This window comes from Ambystoma mexicanum, chromosome 6p (genome assembly GCF_040938575.1).
Source record: "Ambystoma mexicanum isolate Mex_15411 chromosome 6p, UKY_AmexF1_1, whole genome shotgun sequence".
Classification (NCBI taxonomy): Eukaryota; Metazoa; Chordata; class Amphibia; order Caudata; family Ambystomatidae; genus Ambystoma; species Ambystoma mexicanum.
Genome location: NC_090935.1, coordinates 1,543,620,032 through 1,543,634,926, shown reverse-complemented (window position 1 = coordinate 1,543,634,926; position 14,895 = coordinate 1,543,620,032). Strand labels below are relative to the sequence as shown.

Below are 14,895 nucleotides of genomic sequence, written 5' to 3'. Positions count from 1 at the left end.
GATCCACTCAGGAAAGATCAAGGCTATTCCACTTCCTGGCCTCATGGGTCTGGGCACGGAGAGGATCTTGTAGCCTTCAGGGAGAAGTGTTTCAAAACTTGTGACAGAGCTGTCCTTAAACCATGTCTCAGTAAGAGCAAGTTCAAGGAGGTGGCAGTTGTCAGAGGACTACTTGACAGCAGAGCGAGAGTTTAGTCTGGCAACATGGAGCAGGTTTCCACTTTTGAAAGACATACAGGGGTGCAGGGGACAGAGGTAGTAAGAGTGCCTGAGAGATAGAGGTAGGAGGAGGCAGAGGGGGCAAGGATGTCAAGGGAGTCAGTGAGGAGGGTGCAGGCAAGGGTGCCAGGAAAGTGAAAGATGGCAAGGGACCCAATGTGGGAAGGGCTGCAGGAGGCAAGAGGGCTCCAGATGCGGTGGCAGTGGGTGGCCAGGGCAGCAGGGTGGAAGAGGCTGACAAAATTGTCAGTGTAGTGAGAGTAGGCAAGGGAGCCTGTACAGTTGAAAGTGACAGAGGGGTAGATGTGAGGGACATTGTGAGGTTAGTAGGGGGCATGGAGGCCAAGGTGGGCATAGATGGCAAGGGAGCCTAGGTGGCCATATAGGCAGGTGGCAAGGGAGCCCGTGAAGAGGAAAGAGGAAAGTTGATAAGATGAGGAAGGAGCCTATCTAAATGTAAGACGTTGGATTGAGACCCTTGTACTAGGATGGTACTGTTTCGGTAGACATTTATGATGGCCCTGGAGGTGGAAGGGGAGGCAAGAAGCGCCTCCAAGCTGGTGCCACCATTTATGTGTGAGGAAGAGTAAGGAGAGAGCAAAGTTGTCATATGGGAAGTCCATAGGTCGGGAGAAGGAATGACAAAGAGGATGTCGGTGAGGGTCTCTCTGGCGGAATCATTGATGTAGGTGTCAGCGATGGGAAGGCCTGGGTTGGAGGCAAGTATGTCCTTCTTGAGTTTGTTCCTGCCAGACTTAGTGAGAGGTGAAGGATCGGAGATGGAGAAACAGTTACAGTAGATGGGTAAGATAGTAAGTGCTATAGTGAGGGGCAAAGGGTGTGGTACACTTAACCAGGCAGAGCAATTGAGGTACGTGAAAGGCAATAGACAAGAAGGGAGCAAGCGCGCAGGGAGACACAGACAGGATAGGGAGGAGACAATGGTACAACAAACAGAGAACAGAGGGGCTAGACTTGTCCACACATTCTCATGAAAAGCGGAATGTTAGCACAGCTGAAAACGATTTTAAACAGCAACAAGACAATCAGGCTGTGCACACAGCAGAAAATGATTTTAAATGGCAGCAATCAGGATGTGCACACAGCGAAAAACGGGTTTAAACAGTAGCAAGACAATCAGGGTGTGCATACAGCAAAAAAAAGATTTTCTTTCAAGGTCAAACAGGTATAGCAGCACAACAGTACAGGGGTGTAGGCAGTGGGGGTGAAAATCTAGGAAGGAATGGGTGTTAAGGTTTGGTCATATGAAACAAGAGAGAGAACAGACAGTGCGTTGTGAAAGATAGTTCATAGAGATTGTTCATAGAGACAGTGGGGGCTTACCTTAGTGGCTGTGTGTAGGTGGATGCAGCCTAAGAGGCAGCCTCGTGGTGGATCAGGAGGCACTGCAGCAGCCTCGATTCCTGCTGCCTTCGTCGTTGCTGTCCGGAAAGAAAGGAGGACATGAGTACTTCCCTCCTCGCAACCGTCTCTGGTCTCGCTGTCTTTCTCCTTGTATTAAACTGCCATCTTGGAACTGCTGTTTGCTCGTGTGCCTCGCCTCGCTCATAGCGTGCTTTTGTGCTCTGCCTTTTATCCATGTGGGGAAGTGTAATGGAAGTCAGTTGTGTGTAAGGATCTGTAATTGCCTGACCTTGCATGACCATGGTGTTGGGACATGTCAGGTATACAGCTCTGGTATTAGTCTGTTGTTGCTCATGGTGAACTGTGCGTGAGAAGGTGTTTGTGTTGGGAAAGGGGGGGAGGGGTTGAGTTCCTAGGTATACTACCTGGTAGGATGGGGTAAAGGTGTTATAGGGAAGGGAATACCGCGTCTCACCCTCCGGTGTCCCACTTCCATTCCCGAAGACCCCTCATCCAGGTAATCCTCCTGCACTGGTCTTCTCCCAGGAACTGGATCCAAAAGTGATGTCCATGTCCTGGCCACCTGTATGACAAATCCCCTGGGACTAGCGGGTGAGACACATTGAGGTTTCTCACAATAGCTGGAAAGATCTTAGGAGACACTTTTGTTGTTGTAGAGACTGGTGATATAAGAACAGCCTCAAGGGGTTTTTCACTAGCTCCCTTCCCTAGCGGATCTTGCATCGCTACCGCAGATGAAGTCGTTGGCTGTTGAACTGCCATACTTCGCTCCCCTCCGGCCTCAGTGCCCATTGCAACCTGGGATAAAGCTGCCTTAACTGTTGAATGAACAAATAATAAGTTAATGAAGCTTCAAGCACCCTGATGTTTCAGTTTCTTTAATGGCATGTTTTTAGATTTCTTCTTCTGTTTCACCCGTGATCTTTTGATCGGGCGTGACTGCACCGGTAAACATGCTTCCATTAAAGGTCCTATACTCAGGACTTCTTCTACTGAGCCATCCACACAATCAACCTCAGCAATTGTCGAAGGTACATTGGCTCGCTTCGTCTCTGTTATTGATGTATCTGAGGGTTCTTGTTGTTGGCTTTGGGTAGAAGCCAAGACCCTCTCTACCTCTGTCACTTTTCTATTCCATGGACGCTGTCCATCAGTTAGATGTTGCTCATCAGCCAGAGGATCCGCCACCAAGTAATTCTTTTGGCCAGTTGGGACTGTTTTCCCCAATAGCCCTCGCACTTCTCCTGAGGATTGTATAGATTGGTTCTGAGTGACTTGCAGCTCCCTTGATGGATTTTCAGTGGGGCCAAATTACTGGGCAAATAAGAATTCCCTGGCACCTGCGTGTAAATTGATGTGGTCAAATTTAAACAGCAGGGATTCCAAGAGTGTTGTATTGGCTTTTGTTTCTCTCTGGATGCCCTCATATAGACACCAGAATACACAGTAGTTGATTAATTTCTGTAAATGCATCCTCATTCTCACGTCCGAGCTGACCTTTCACTCTTCTCATTACTGCTGATAGATGCCTTGGCGGAAGAGGAGTTGGGGAGGGAGCAGGAGATGAAGCAAAAGAAGCAGTGCCACAGGCAGACTGGCCATTGTGTTGCTCGAGGCCAGTGCTCTCCAGCATATCCGGGAGAGTATTGGCCATCAAGAAACTTGCTGATGGGATTTTTAGCCTGTGGGACTCAACAATTTCTTGCACCTGAGTTAGGTGATCATGTTGGCAGATATTACAGTCTATGTCCTCAGACTGCACAACAGCATTACTTTGGGCCTCATTTAACGCAGGCTTTGAAGCCGTTGTTTCGTTTGTAGGTGGAAAGAAAAACAAAGTGATCAAATTCTCGCATTGCTTTTTGCTCTTCTACATTTTTTTGCTTCTAATCGCTTTTGGCGGAGCAGCGACTATTGGCAAGCCGCTGTCTAAAGGAGAGGGTAGGAGAGGCATTCCTGCCACGGCCAATATCACCTTGTCTGTTTGTGGACTGACCAACAGAGTATTGACAACACTACGACTGCTGCGGTCGTACACCAAGGAACGAAACAAAAGGGCAGACTTCAGGCACCTAGCAAAAGTCCACCAAGATGAAAGTTTTGTGTGATTACTGTGACACCTAACACATAGCTCACACACCGCGCACGCTCCCCGCCGGTGTTTAGGTTAAGTATCACAAGCTCAGCCTCCAAGGAAAGAAACAAAGGGCAGTCTTCAGGCTCCAAGCAAAAGTCCACCAAGTCTAAAGTTCTGTGTGAGTACTGTGACACCTAACACACAGCTCGCAGACCACCTGGCTATACTAATACCCAGGGGTGTTGCCAGGTCTGGAAAAGATCAGGGGCTAAGCTAATGTCGGGACTGGCGGGACTCAGGGCTAGCTATAGCCTTTTGGTTGTCAACCCTGAGCTTCTTTCTGGGGCTACAACCAAAAGACCTGGGGCTATAGCCCCCTCAGCCCCCCCGCAACGCCTCTGCTAATACCCTATCCGCATCCATTACCAGCTCAAAACACATTCTCTTGTGATCTGTTTGAGACAGTTCTGTCAAGCAGCAACACCAACCTTTCGCCTGCCAGTGCTGTTTCTAAGCAGCACTCTGAGAGTTAATGGCTTAATTGCAGCAGTAAATGTGGTTATTGGTGTAATTAATATTTCTTCAGCCAATTGGTTTATAACTATTCTTTGCACTGAACACCTGTTTAAAATATTGACAACCCAACAGTTGTATGTCTTACACCATCTAGTATGTAGCCACCTTTCTCAGATGTTGTTCACCAAACCTGGGAGATTGCAGATCAGATTATTTAAGCAATAGAACCCGAGCGGCGGGGGCATTACTGACTCAGGTAATGCCCCGGGGCCCATAGGTAAGGACCTGAGCGAAGCGAGGGCCTTGACGAAGGCCCAGGGGCATTACCAGAGTCGGTAATGCCCCCGCCGCGAGGGTTCTATTGCTATTAGTATCCCGGCCTGCAAAATTTGCGTAACCGGGGTACTAAAAGCAATTTTTTTCTGTCCCGAAACCCTGCGGCGTTTTGGGACAGAAAAAAAAACGACCATGAAAATGGCCGCCGCCATGGAAAGGGAAAACGGAGTCCGTTTTCCCTTTCCATGGCGGCCATCGGGAGCGGACGCGCTGGGAACACAAGTGTTCCCAGCGCGTCCGCTCCCGAAAAAGGATAAAAAAAAGGTAAGTGGGGTTGGGAGGGCGGGAGTGGGACGGGGGAAAAAGAAAAAAAACTTAAAAGAACCTGCGTCCCCGGCGGGGGACGAGGGAAGCCCCCAGCCGTGTGGAGGCGCAGAATGGGGATGGCCCCGCCGGGGACGCAGGATCAAAAAGGTAAGTTGGGGGGTGGGTGGGAGGTTGGAGGGAAGGGAAGGGGAAAAAAAAAAGACTTACCCGAGTCCCCGGCGGGGGGCGAAGGCAGCCTCTCAGCTGCGGGGAGGCTCGGAGCGGGGATGGCCCCATTGGCTGAGGGGCTGCCACGCCCCCCGCCGGGGACAAAGGCTGTGGAATCCCGACAGAGGGATTCCATGCCGGGTAGGGACCTGGCGAGAGCCACTCAGAATGCTTGTTGCATTCTGATTGTCTCTCGCCGGGGTACTAATAAACTAAAATCTACATTATTCCGAAGAAAATCTGAACTCAAATAGGTTCAATTCTCTTAAACATGCATCATCGCTTTTCGCTCTGCAGTGGCTTTTAAGATGACGGGTCTAAACTAATGGTTGATGGGCTGCACCTGAATTCAATTATATTTAAAAAATATTTACGTTCAGAATATTGTTGAGAAAATAAACTACCTCTACGGTTGAAAAAATTAAACACAGCAAGACTGGGTGCAGGTACAAGAGGATCATAGCGCACCACACATAAATATGACTCTCTCTATTCACTTGTTCTGATTCACGTCAACAGCTACGTCACTTTAAAAGTAGTTACGAAGGCAGCTTTGTAAACATAAACACGCCCACCTACGTGCCGTCATGCATGTAAAAGCTGCGCTGCTTTTGTCTCCACGGACATAGCGAGGAACTTACTGTGAACCATATGTTTTTCTGTACATTAAACACATTGCTCTAACAAGCGGATAAACTGGATGGATCGCTGTCATTGTTTGAAGCATCTTCTACACATGTCCAACTGTAAACTAGAGTGAAAATAACAAAGAAAAGAAAAGATAGTTCATATAGAAAAATAGTAAAGAAACATGCAACCGTTTTTGACCTTTGCATAGGCTTGGTATAGGCATTTGCTGGGCACTGCCACAATGATGCTACTCGGCCTTAAAAAAAATGGGTATTACCCAAATTGACCGAATACAATTGACCGAATGACCTAATTGGCCGAATTTTAATGGTCCTAATTGACCTTTTGCACAATTGACCTTTTATTTTTTTATATATATATATATAGTGGGTTGGTTTCGTATTATAAATAATACAAGGGGTTTGGGTGTGGGTTGCGGGGGGGTTTGGATTGGGTGGGGGGTTGCGGGGGTTACCCCCCCATATATGTACTAATTGACCTCTAAAATTCGGTCAATTGTGCAAAAGGTCAATTGTCATTCGGACAATTGTAACTCGGTCAATTCGTATACAACCTTAAAATGGCAACAGCTAGAAAAGGGTGTTGGTACTCAGTATGATAGCAAAATCTGGCAAATACCTATCTAAGAACTAACTATACAATGGCCAAAACTGTTTGTTTTGTGTGCTTGTTTTTTATTGGTCTCAGTCCTGGATATGGGCCTGAAGCCCGGTTTCATTACAGAGGTGATGTGGGCTTTTTACTGCTGCTGTTGGGGATATTTGGATCACTATTTTGCATATGTCAAACTTCCTTCTGCACTAATACAGACAAGTTAAAATCATGGTCTGGAATATAATCCAGGATGATGCCCATTTTTGAGTCATCACTATTTAGGTTTTTTGAATGGCTATTAATTCTCCCCTCCTTCCAGCATTGTTTATTTTTTTAAACAGATCCATGTACAGCGAATTGTACATCAAAAGCTGATTTAGGAGTTCGGTGGTAGTGGGCAACCACCGTTATTTTTTGTTGGCTGGGCTTGCTCCACTGTTGTTGCTCTGACTGCATTTCTCAGTATTACCTATCTGCCTCTTTTACTCGTCCCAGTCCTCAATATTCGGTTGTCCAACCAACAGATAAAACAAATCTGTTGCTCGGCTAAAATAGAACCCTTTCCCCTGCAGGCATAAAAACACCTTCAGTATCCGATATCCTACCTTTTTGTTTATTGGCTTGGATGGGACAGCGGCCTGGAGAAGGGGTTCCCCTTCCTGCTAGGTTGAAGTCACCTCTGGTTCTCTATAGAGAACGGTGGGCAACACAAGAAAGAACCAGATTCCCGGAAACCCAATAAGATGCCCTTGATCGAACGGAAGCATAGTTCCAAGAAGAAGGCGTGCGCAAGGCTGACCCTGGGCCACCATGACTGCACCAGTGACCCACTTAAACCTGTTGCATGAAGCAGGAATGCATACGTGCAACAGGATAAAGGGGAGTTATAATGCTATCACATAAAAAAGCAAGGCTGTGAATACACTCCTCACTGTGCCAATATATTGCGGTTTGCGAGAGGATATGGGGTCTTTACCTGATGTATTCTGAATGTGTTCGAAGTAGCTTTGCCGACCTATACAGGGGATGAGCGTAAATCGGGTGCCCGCAACCTGGGGCTATGCTGATGTTTTGGACCACGACTCCCATGATGCCTCATTATTGACTATGCTGTATAGGGCTGATGGAAATTGTAGTCCAAAACATCTGGAGTGCCAAAGGTTGCTGACACCTGGCGTAAATGCTGACCTGTCTAACATGCATTGTCATTCAAATGAAAGCGTCTAGAATATTACTGATAGCTGTTGCTTCTCTCCGCAGCAAAGACAATGGCCCTTACACAGGCACGCCTGAACCGTGCCGGGAAGCTCACTTCTTCTTTGGGCGATGAGCAGATTCGGTGGCAGGAGAGCATTGCAAACTTTGAAAACGAAATATCCAATGTCATCGGGAATGTCTTCATAGCAGCAGCTTGCGTTGCATATTTTGGGGCATTTACGGCTGTTTACAGGCAACAGGTAAGGGCCGTGATCTTTTACTGTCTCTCAATGTGAGTCGCAACACAGACAACACGAGCACACATCCGGCTGAATGGCAGCCTACTGCCTTTAACTCCCCGCCCATGTGTGCGTCCTCCCCCTCTGTGCATGGTTCATATTTGAAGCTATGTTGAACAATGATTCAATATTATGTATTGTTTGATGGCTTGCTGGTGCAGCTGGCACTTGATGTGGCACTTATATTTTAAAATAAAATGTCTCCAAATTTGCTGTCAGTTCTTTAACCATATTATGTGCAATGCTACCTCCACATTGCAATTTTACATAGGCATAACATACTATGGTGCAAACACAATATTTATTTTTTGCAGCACCGCAAATAAAGTGCGTCAAATCAATGTAAAGGTGAAACGGCTGTGTAGTGCAAGAGGGCACATTTTCCCTGAAGAGTAACGTAAAATGAATGTGCAAAAGAGATGTGTAAAACATTTACATTTATCTGTGTCAAAAAGGTTTTTTTAAAAACTTTATTTCGAACACATACAATTCTTCTCCTTAATACCAACGTTAAAAATCGTACCACTGCAACACCGGAATTCATCAAGCAGTAAAAGGTATATTAAGGCCAGTCTATGGTTTCTTATTTCATATTTCTTCCATACATGTTGTAATGTTTTACTTTTAAAATGTTTGTATGCAGAGCAAAAAACCATAAAGCGCAGAAGGAAAACACAGTCTTGTCTGCATAGGCACAAACAGCCGTTTGTTCTATTTGCGTTTCTGCGCCCCCGTTTGCCCACTGGCACGCTTTAAGGCAACATCCCTAGTCTGAACTGCATGAGAACCCATCGACGGTACTTCAGGGTCACCCATTTTAAATATTCTGCTGGTGGTATGTGCAGTGTCACGGGTAGGCAAGTTCTCAAACTGACCTTATCCGTGACCGAATATTCACGTCCCAATCTCATTTTGTTTCAGAGCAGCCCCTTAATGCGATTTTTAGCACCTGCGGGAATGCTGTGTGGGCTTAAGAAGCAACTCTCTAAACCTACTTCTCGCAAATGCTTTCCTTCTATAACTCAACCAGGGTATGCTGCTCACAAAGACACTTTTGCATACATGTCCAAGCAGTTCTTTTGTAAGGACAGCTTTGCGCTTGTTCCACACAATGGTTGCATACAAATTAGATCACTTAAAAAACATTCCCAATTCCAATTGAACATTATACGTTGTTGCATTGTGTTTAAGGCCCAAAATGTTACACAGGAACTTGTTTTGAGCCCCTTGCTGTTTCCCCACCTCCGCAAACCCCCAGCTAGCAGCACCATACATCACTATTGAAGAGTCCTTTTCGTAAATTTTTAAAATTGCATCAATAGGATCATTATTTACTTTTCTGGCAAAGATGAGTATTGCACCATTAGCCGGATTATCCTTGACTTCTCCTCGTTTACAGAGTGGAAGTAAAGTGCATGCCGAAACATTTCAATGTTGTGCATGTTTCTAATTTTTCTTGTTCTATGCATACTTAATTCAACTTTTCTCTTTTCCTCAATAGGACCATAACTTTGAACTTTCGATTTCTTAACATTCACAACTGGCCGTTTTTTGACATGTAAGACGCATATGCCACTACTAGTTTAGTGCCATCTGCATAGTGTGAGGAAGGGGGGCCCGGGGGGAACGTGAAGCGTTTCCCCCCGGGGAGTTTTTTGGCGCTGCACACGGCCAGCGAGTGGCCGTGGGGGGCAGAGCGCCTCCCGGGGGTATTTAAGGGCTCAGGGAAGGTTCGGGAGCCAGGCGACGGTTAGGACTTGGTGATTGTATCAGTCCTGTCGCCCGCTCCCGAGCCTTCCCTGAAGTAGCTGGGCCTTCGGTGCTGCAGGGTAGAGTAGGTGAGAGGGTTAGTTAGTAATTGGGGGCGGTTGATATAGTAGGAGTTATTTAATATAAAGTTATAAAAAAAAATAAAAAAAAACAATTTTGTGGCGGCGATTTTCACCTAGTCGGGAGTAGCGTAAATAAGTTACCCCCCCACCCCCCTCCTTACCTGAGCTGCTGTCGGCGTTGCCGTGCACGGTGGGGCGGTGGGATTGTTGGGACGGGTTTTGCCTTCCCAGCCTTCGGTCTTCTGGGGACCCGGGTCGCTGCGTGGGAGCGGGGATTTCCTCGCCGGGCCCATCTCTTGTTTCTTCCTCCGCCGCTCGGGAGTGGGGGAGCGCAGGCCTGGGTGGGCTGCATATTTCAGCGGTTCCGTACGGGATCTGGGGACACTTCCTTTTCCCTCTTCCCACGGCACCGGTTCCTCGCTGTCCGGGTCCTCTTGGTTTTCGGGGGTGTCGGCGGGGGGTGGTTAGCAGAGCCCAGGTGGCCCTGTCTTTTTGAGTGTCCCGGTGCGGTGGCAGCCTTCTGTCAGAGGGGGCAGGGCAGGCACCTTAAAGGGGCCGCGCTATTTTGCTGGTGCTGCTGGTAGTGCGGTGCATCTCGTGTGCCACCAGGGGGCAGGGCGGGCGGTGCTAAGTGAACTTTTCATCTGTTTTACAGGGTTTCAAAAAAAAAGAAAAAGGGAAATAGTGGTGATTGTCAGCAGCAGTAGTGGGGGCTCCTGGGTGGTGTGCATTTATCGTGGGAAGAAGTCGAGTTAGGAGAGGGGGGTTTTCTTTGGGAGAGGGGTATTTTTGAGGTGGGGGGGCAAATAAAAAAAAAATAAATTGTTAATTTGGGGTTATTTAACCCCTTTGGGTTATTAGTGTTATAGCGCAATTTCTTCTGGTTTTCCCTCTGCTAGGAGTATTTTGGTCCACGGGTAGGTACCGGCTCGGGGGCGTATTTAGCTAGTGAGCGTCAAAGGGAAAAGTTTAGTGCGCTATCAGATTAGTGGTGCACGATGGTGGGCCAAGGAGTTAGCAAGAAGGGGCTGGTTGATGCTAGGGCTCTGAGGGAGGCCCTGGAAATCATCAGCAGGGCATCGAAGGCCCAGCTGGAGGGGGCGGTGGGGGAGGTCACGGGCGAGGGGGAGATAAGGGGGGGTAGACCGCAGCGTAGAGCTGCAGCTGATGGGGCTCTCGCGGCAGTGGTGGCTTGCACCCCTACGGCGGGGAGAGGGGAGGTTTGGGAATCCAGGGGCAGGAAAATGAGGAGGGAGATAGACAGGAGGGCGGGCGGGGGAGAAATGATGTCGGGTGGGCAGCCAGGGAGGGAGGAAGGGAATGATAGCCCTAGGGAAGCTGGGAATGCTCAAAAGGGAGGGGCTCGAGGGAACAACAGTAGGGGCATGGATGGGGCACAGAAGGGGGTTTCAGGGCAGAGGGGAAGAGGGGGTAAATACCTGCAGAAGAGTGCAGGTGGGAGAACGAGGGAGAGGTCCCCATCAATTGAGGAGGGTAGAGTGGGGCGTGGAACGGCCCCCCTGGGTAAGAGGAGTGAGGGTGGAGGGCGCTGCGCAGCCCCCGCTGGTCAGGTGGAGGTTGAGGGTTTCAGTACGGCCCCTCCTCGGTCAACGCAAGGAGAGCCTAGAGGGTGCAGCACAGCCCCTAGCAATGAGGATTCCAGGATGGAGGTCGGAACGCCTCGCCCGAGATAAGAGGACCAGGCAGGGGTTTCCACAACCCCGCCGAGAAGATGTCAAAGGAGTGGCGGGGCGGACGCCCCGGGCTCGCAAGAAGATCATCAACTCAACTCGGGCATGAGCTCGCATCCGCAATGGTATTTAAGGGGTGATGAAGTTGGATGGGAGGAATATGTGGGGCAATGGGAATTGGAAGATTACAGGGCAGAAAGGGAAAGGGGGGAGGAGAGAAGAAGTTCGAGGTGGGATATGGAAAGGGAAGTGCAGGGTGGACAGGGTGAAAGGGGTCAAGGGAACTATTGGCTGGGTGAGTGTGCTGACATGTTTTGTCCCCGCAGTAGGAGCCCTCTAAGAAAGGAGAGGAGGATCATCGGTGTGGACGTCAGACCACAGGAGGCAGGTGTGGAAAGAGGTGAGCGGGAAAGGGAATGGTCATCTGCATGGCAGAGAGGGGTTACAAATAGGTGGACAGGGGATGAATGGTCTGGTCTTCAAGGTGTAAGGAAAGAAGTTGGTGTGCAGGCCATTGGAGCCGAGGGGGTTGAGAAGAGCATTTGCTGAGTGGAGGTCCAAACGGACAAAGTGGTGGAGCCATTGGGGCTCGAAGTGCAAGCTGGTAAAGATAAGGAGGTGGAAGTGAAAGGAAAGGAGAACAAATTGCCATACATGGGGATAACAAAACCATTGGGGGCGCACTTGATGGCAGCGACCAGGGAGAAGATTCAGGCGGGGGAATTTGTGGATGTCTTTAAATTACTCCATAGGGAAGTGAGAGCGAAGGAGGGGTCTAAGGAGGAAGAGAGGGAACTGGCTTCACGCCCGAGGGTCCCGGTGACCATTGAGAATTGGACGTCGGCGTTTATCATTTATGCCAGTGTGTATTGTGAAAAATTCCCGGAGCGTTGCGTGGCCCTGCTTAAAAATATGGATGTAATAAGGAAGGCTTTCACGAGCTTTGGGGGCTTTGCCTGGGTAAGGTATGATGAGGAATTTAGAGCGATAATGGCAGAGGACAGTCAGGCGGTCTGGGGGGAGATAGATATGGATCTCTGGCTGCAATGGATGGCCCCGACGAGGCCTGCCCCGACATTATACACAGAAAGTGGGCTGCCTGTGCCTTTCCAGCCCTTTCTTGGTCGCCCCGCCCATGAGGGGGCAGGGGGAGGAGGCAGGGGTCAGTCCTCAGCAGCGTGGTGGGGGTACAATAAGGATAGCTGCGCAAGGACCCTGTGTAGGTTCAGGCACGAGTGTAGCAAGTGTGGTGGAAAACACCCTCTCACACAGTGTTTCCAACAGGGAGACAGGGGGAGGGGGAGAGGTTCAGGAAAAGGGGTTGGGGGAAAATCTTTTACTCCAATTAAAGTGGGTGTGTTGGAAAAATGGTTGCAATTTTATCCGGATAGGGAAGGGGCTAAGATTTTGAGTGAAGGGTTTTGTCAGGGGTTCAGATTAGGTTACCAGGGTTCAAGGGTGCGTCGGTGGGCTGAAAATTTGAAGTCGGCGAGAGAGAATGTTGAGGTGGTAAGACAAAAATTGAACAAGGAAATAGCGGCAGGAAGGATAGTGGGCCCATTTGATGACGTGCCGGGTGACTTAGTGATATCCCCATTGGGGGTGGTGCCCAAGAAAGCTCCGGGGGAGTTCAGACTGATTCATCATTTGTCATGGCCGGAGGGTATGTCAGTTAATGATTTCATTGCCCCGGAAGAATGTGGGGTTGTGTATGCAAGTGTTGACCAGGCGGTTGAGCTGATAAGGAAGGAAGGGCGAGGGGCCTTCATGGCCAAGTGCGATATCAAGGCGGCTTTTAGGTTATTGCCGGTGCACCCGGAGGATTTTTGGTTGTTGGGTTTGCAGTTTGAGGACCGCATATACATAGACAAAGCATTGCCAATGGGGTGCGCAATTTCCTGTGCTTTGTTTGAACGTTTCAGCTCTTTTCTACAGTGGGTTTTCTCATTCAGCTCGGGGTGGGAGAGTGTGCTGCACTATCTGGATGATTTTCTGTTCATTAGCGGGGCAAAAAGAGAGGAGGATTGCAGAGAAATGCTAAAGTTGTTTCAGGAATTGATGGAGGAGTTGGGTGTACCATTAGCCGAAGACAAAACAGAAGGGCCGGCAGTGGTGTTAACATTTCTAGGAATTGAACTGGATTCAGTTGCCATGACCTCACGCTTGCCGCACGACAAGGTGAGCAAATTGGTGGTACTGTTGGAGAAAGCGGTGGGGGCCAAGAAAATGATGCTGGTGGAGATGCAGAGATTGGTTGGGCATCTGAATTTTGCATGTAAGGTGGTGGCCCCAGGGCGGACGTTTTGCAGGAACATGGAAAGGGCCATGGCGGGAGCAAAGTGCCCACATCATCGGATAAGAGTATCGGGGGCAGTGAGGGAGGATTGCAGAATTTGGCTGCGCTTCTTGGAGAGTTTCAATGGAGTGTCAATGTGGTTGCAGGGAGACCCGGTGACATGGGAAGTTCAGATAATCTCGGATGCAGCAGGGGCCGGAGGTTTTGGAGTTTTTTGGGGGGGAAAATGGTGTGCGGAAAAGTGGCCAGCGAGGTGGTTGAAGGAAGGAAGGAGTATAGCATTTCTTGAATTTTTTCCATTACTAGTAGCATTGGAGTTGTGGGGGAAGGAGTTACAAAACAAGAAGGTGAACTTCAATGTCGACAACGAATGCGTGGTCCATGTGGTGAACAGTCAGCTAGTGATCAGAGGGTGGCAAGACTGATGAGAGAATTTGTCCTGCCTTGCATGGAATGGAATGTGGTGTTTAAGGCAACACATGTGCCGGGGAAGGATAATGGCATCGCTGATGCATTATCTCGTTTTCAATGGCAGAGATTCCGTGGATTGGCTCCAGACGCAGATCAGGAGGGGCAGCAGATTCCGGAGGAGCTGTGGAAGATAGGAAGCTGAGAGCGCTTGCTCTGGTGGAGGGTTCATTGGCCTCGACATCTAAGAAGTCATACAGGAGGGCCTGGGAGGATTTTATTAGAGGAGGAGCTTGTAGTTGGAAGGGTAGATGGGATGCGGAGGAGCAGAGGAGGGATGATGTCACGAATTTCCTCCTGAGGTGCATGGACAGGGGCTGGTCAAGGGCAACGATAGCAGGAAAGCTAGCAGGGATTGCCTTTTATGGGAAATGGTTTTGGGGTTTTCAACCAAGTGGGGGGGAGATGGCAAGTAGGATGTTGGAAGGATGGGCAAGGGAGAGTAAGAGGGACAAGGATAAGAGGAGGCCGATATCGGCGGAATAGCTGCAGAGGTTGATTGAGGTGGTGGGGGGAGTTTGCTGGTCGGTATGGGAAGGGGAACTGTTTGCGACTTGTTTTACATGGTTATTCTTTGGGGCTTTCAGGGTTTCTGAGTTGGTCGGGGGAAAAGGGGGGGTAGGGGGACTGCAATGGGAAGATGTTCAATTAACAGAAGAAGGTTTAGACATTAAGATTAAAAGGTCCAAGACGGATCAGAAGGGAAGGCGCTCTTGGGTTCTGCTGGGTCGAGGGAGCAAGGTTTTATGCCCAGTTCAGGCAGGCAAGGTGTGGAAAGAGCGCTGTGGGGGTAAGTCAGGCTTGGTTTTTCAGCATGCGGAGGGATCGCCGGTTTCAGCGGCCCAGGTGCTAGGGGTAT

At 49.1% G+C, this 14,895-nt stretch overlaps 1 protein-coding gene across 1 annotated transcript in view; it reads left to right on the top strand.

Annotated features, from left to right (window-relative positions):
- DNAH6 (dynein axonemal heavy chain 6) overlaps window positions 1–14,895 on the top strand; it is a 3,423,448-nt gene that overhangs the window by 2,776,150 nt on the left and 632,403 nt on the right. The window contains exon 54 of the mRNA XM_069626424.1: window positions 7,514–7,710. Within this exon, the coding sequence (XP_069482525.1) occupies window positions 7,514–7,710 (197 nt within the window). The remainder of the gene's footprint in view (window positions 1–7,513; window positions 7,711–14,895) is intronic.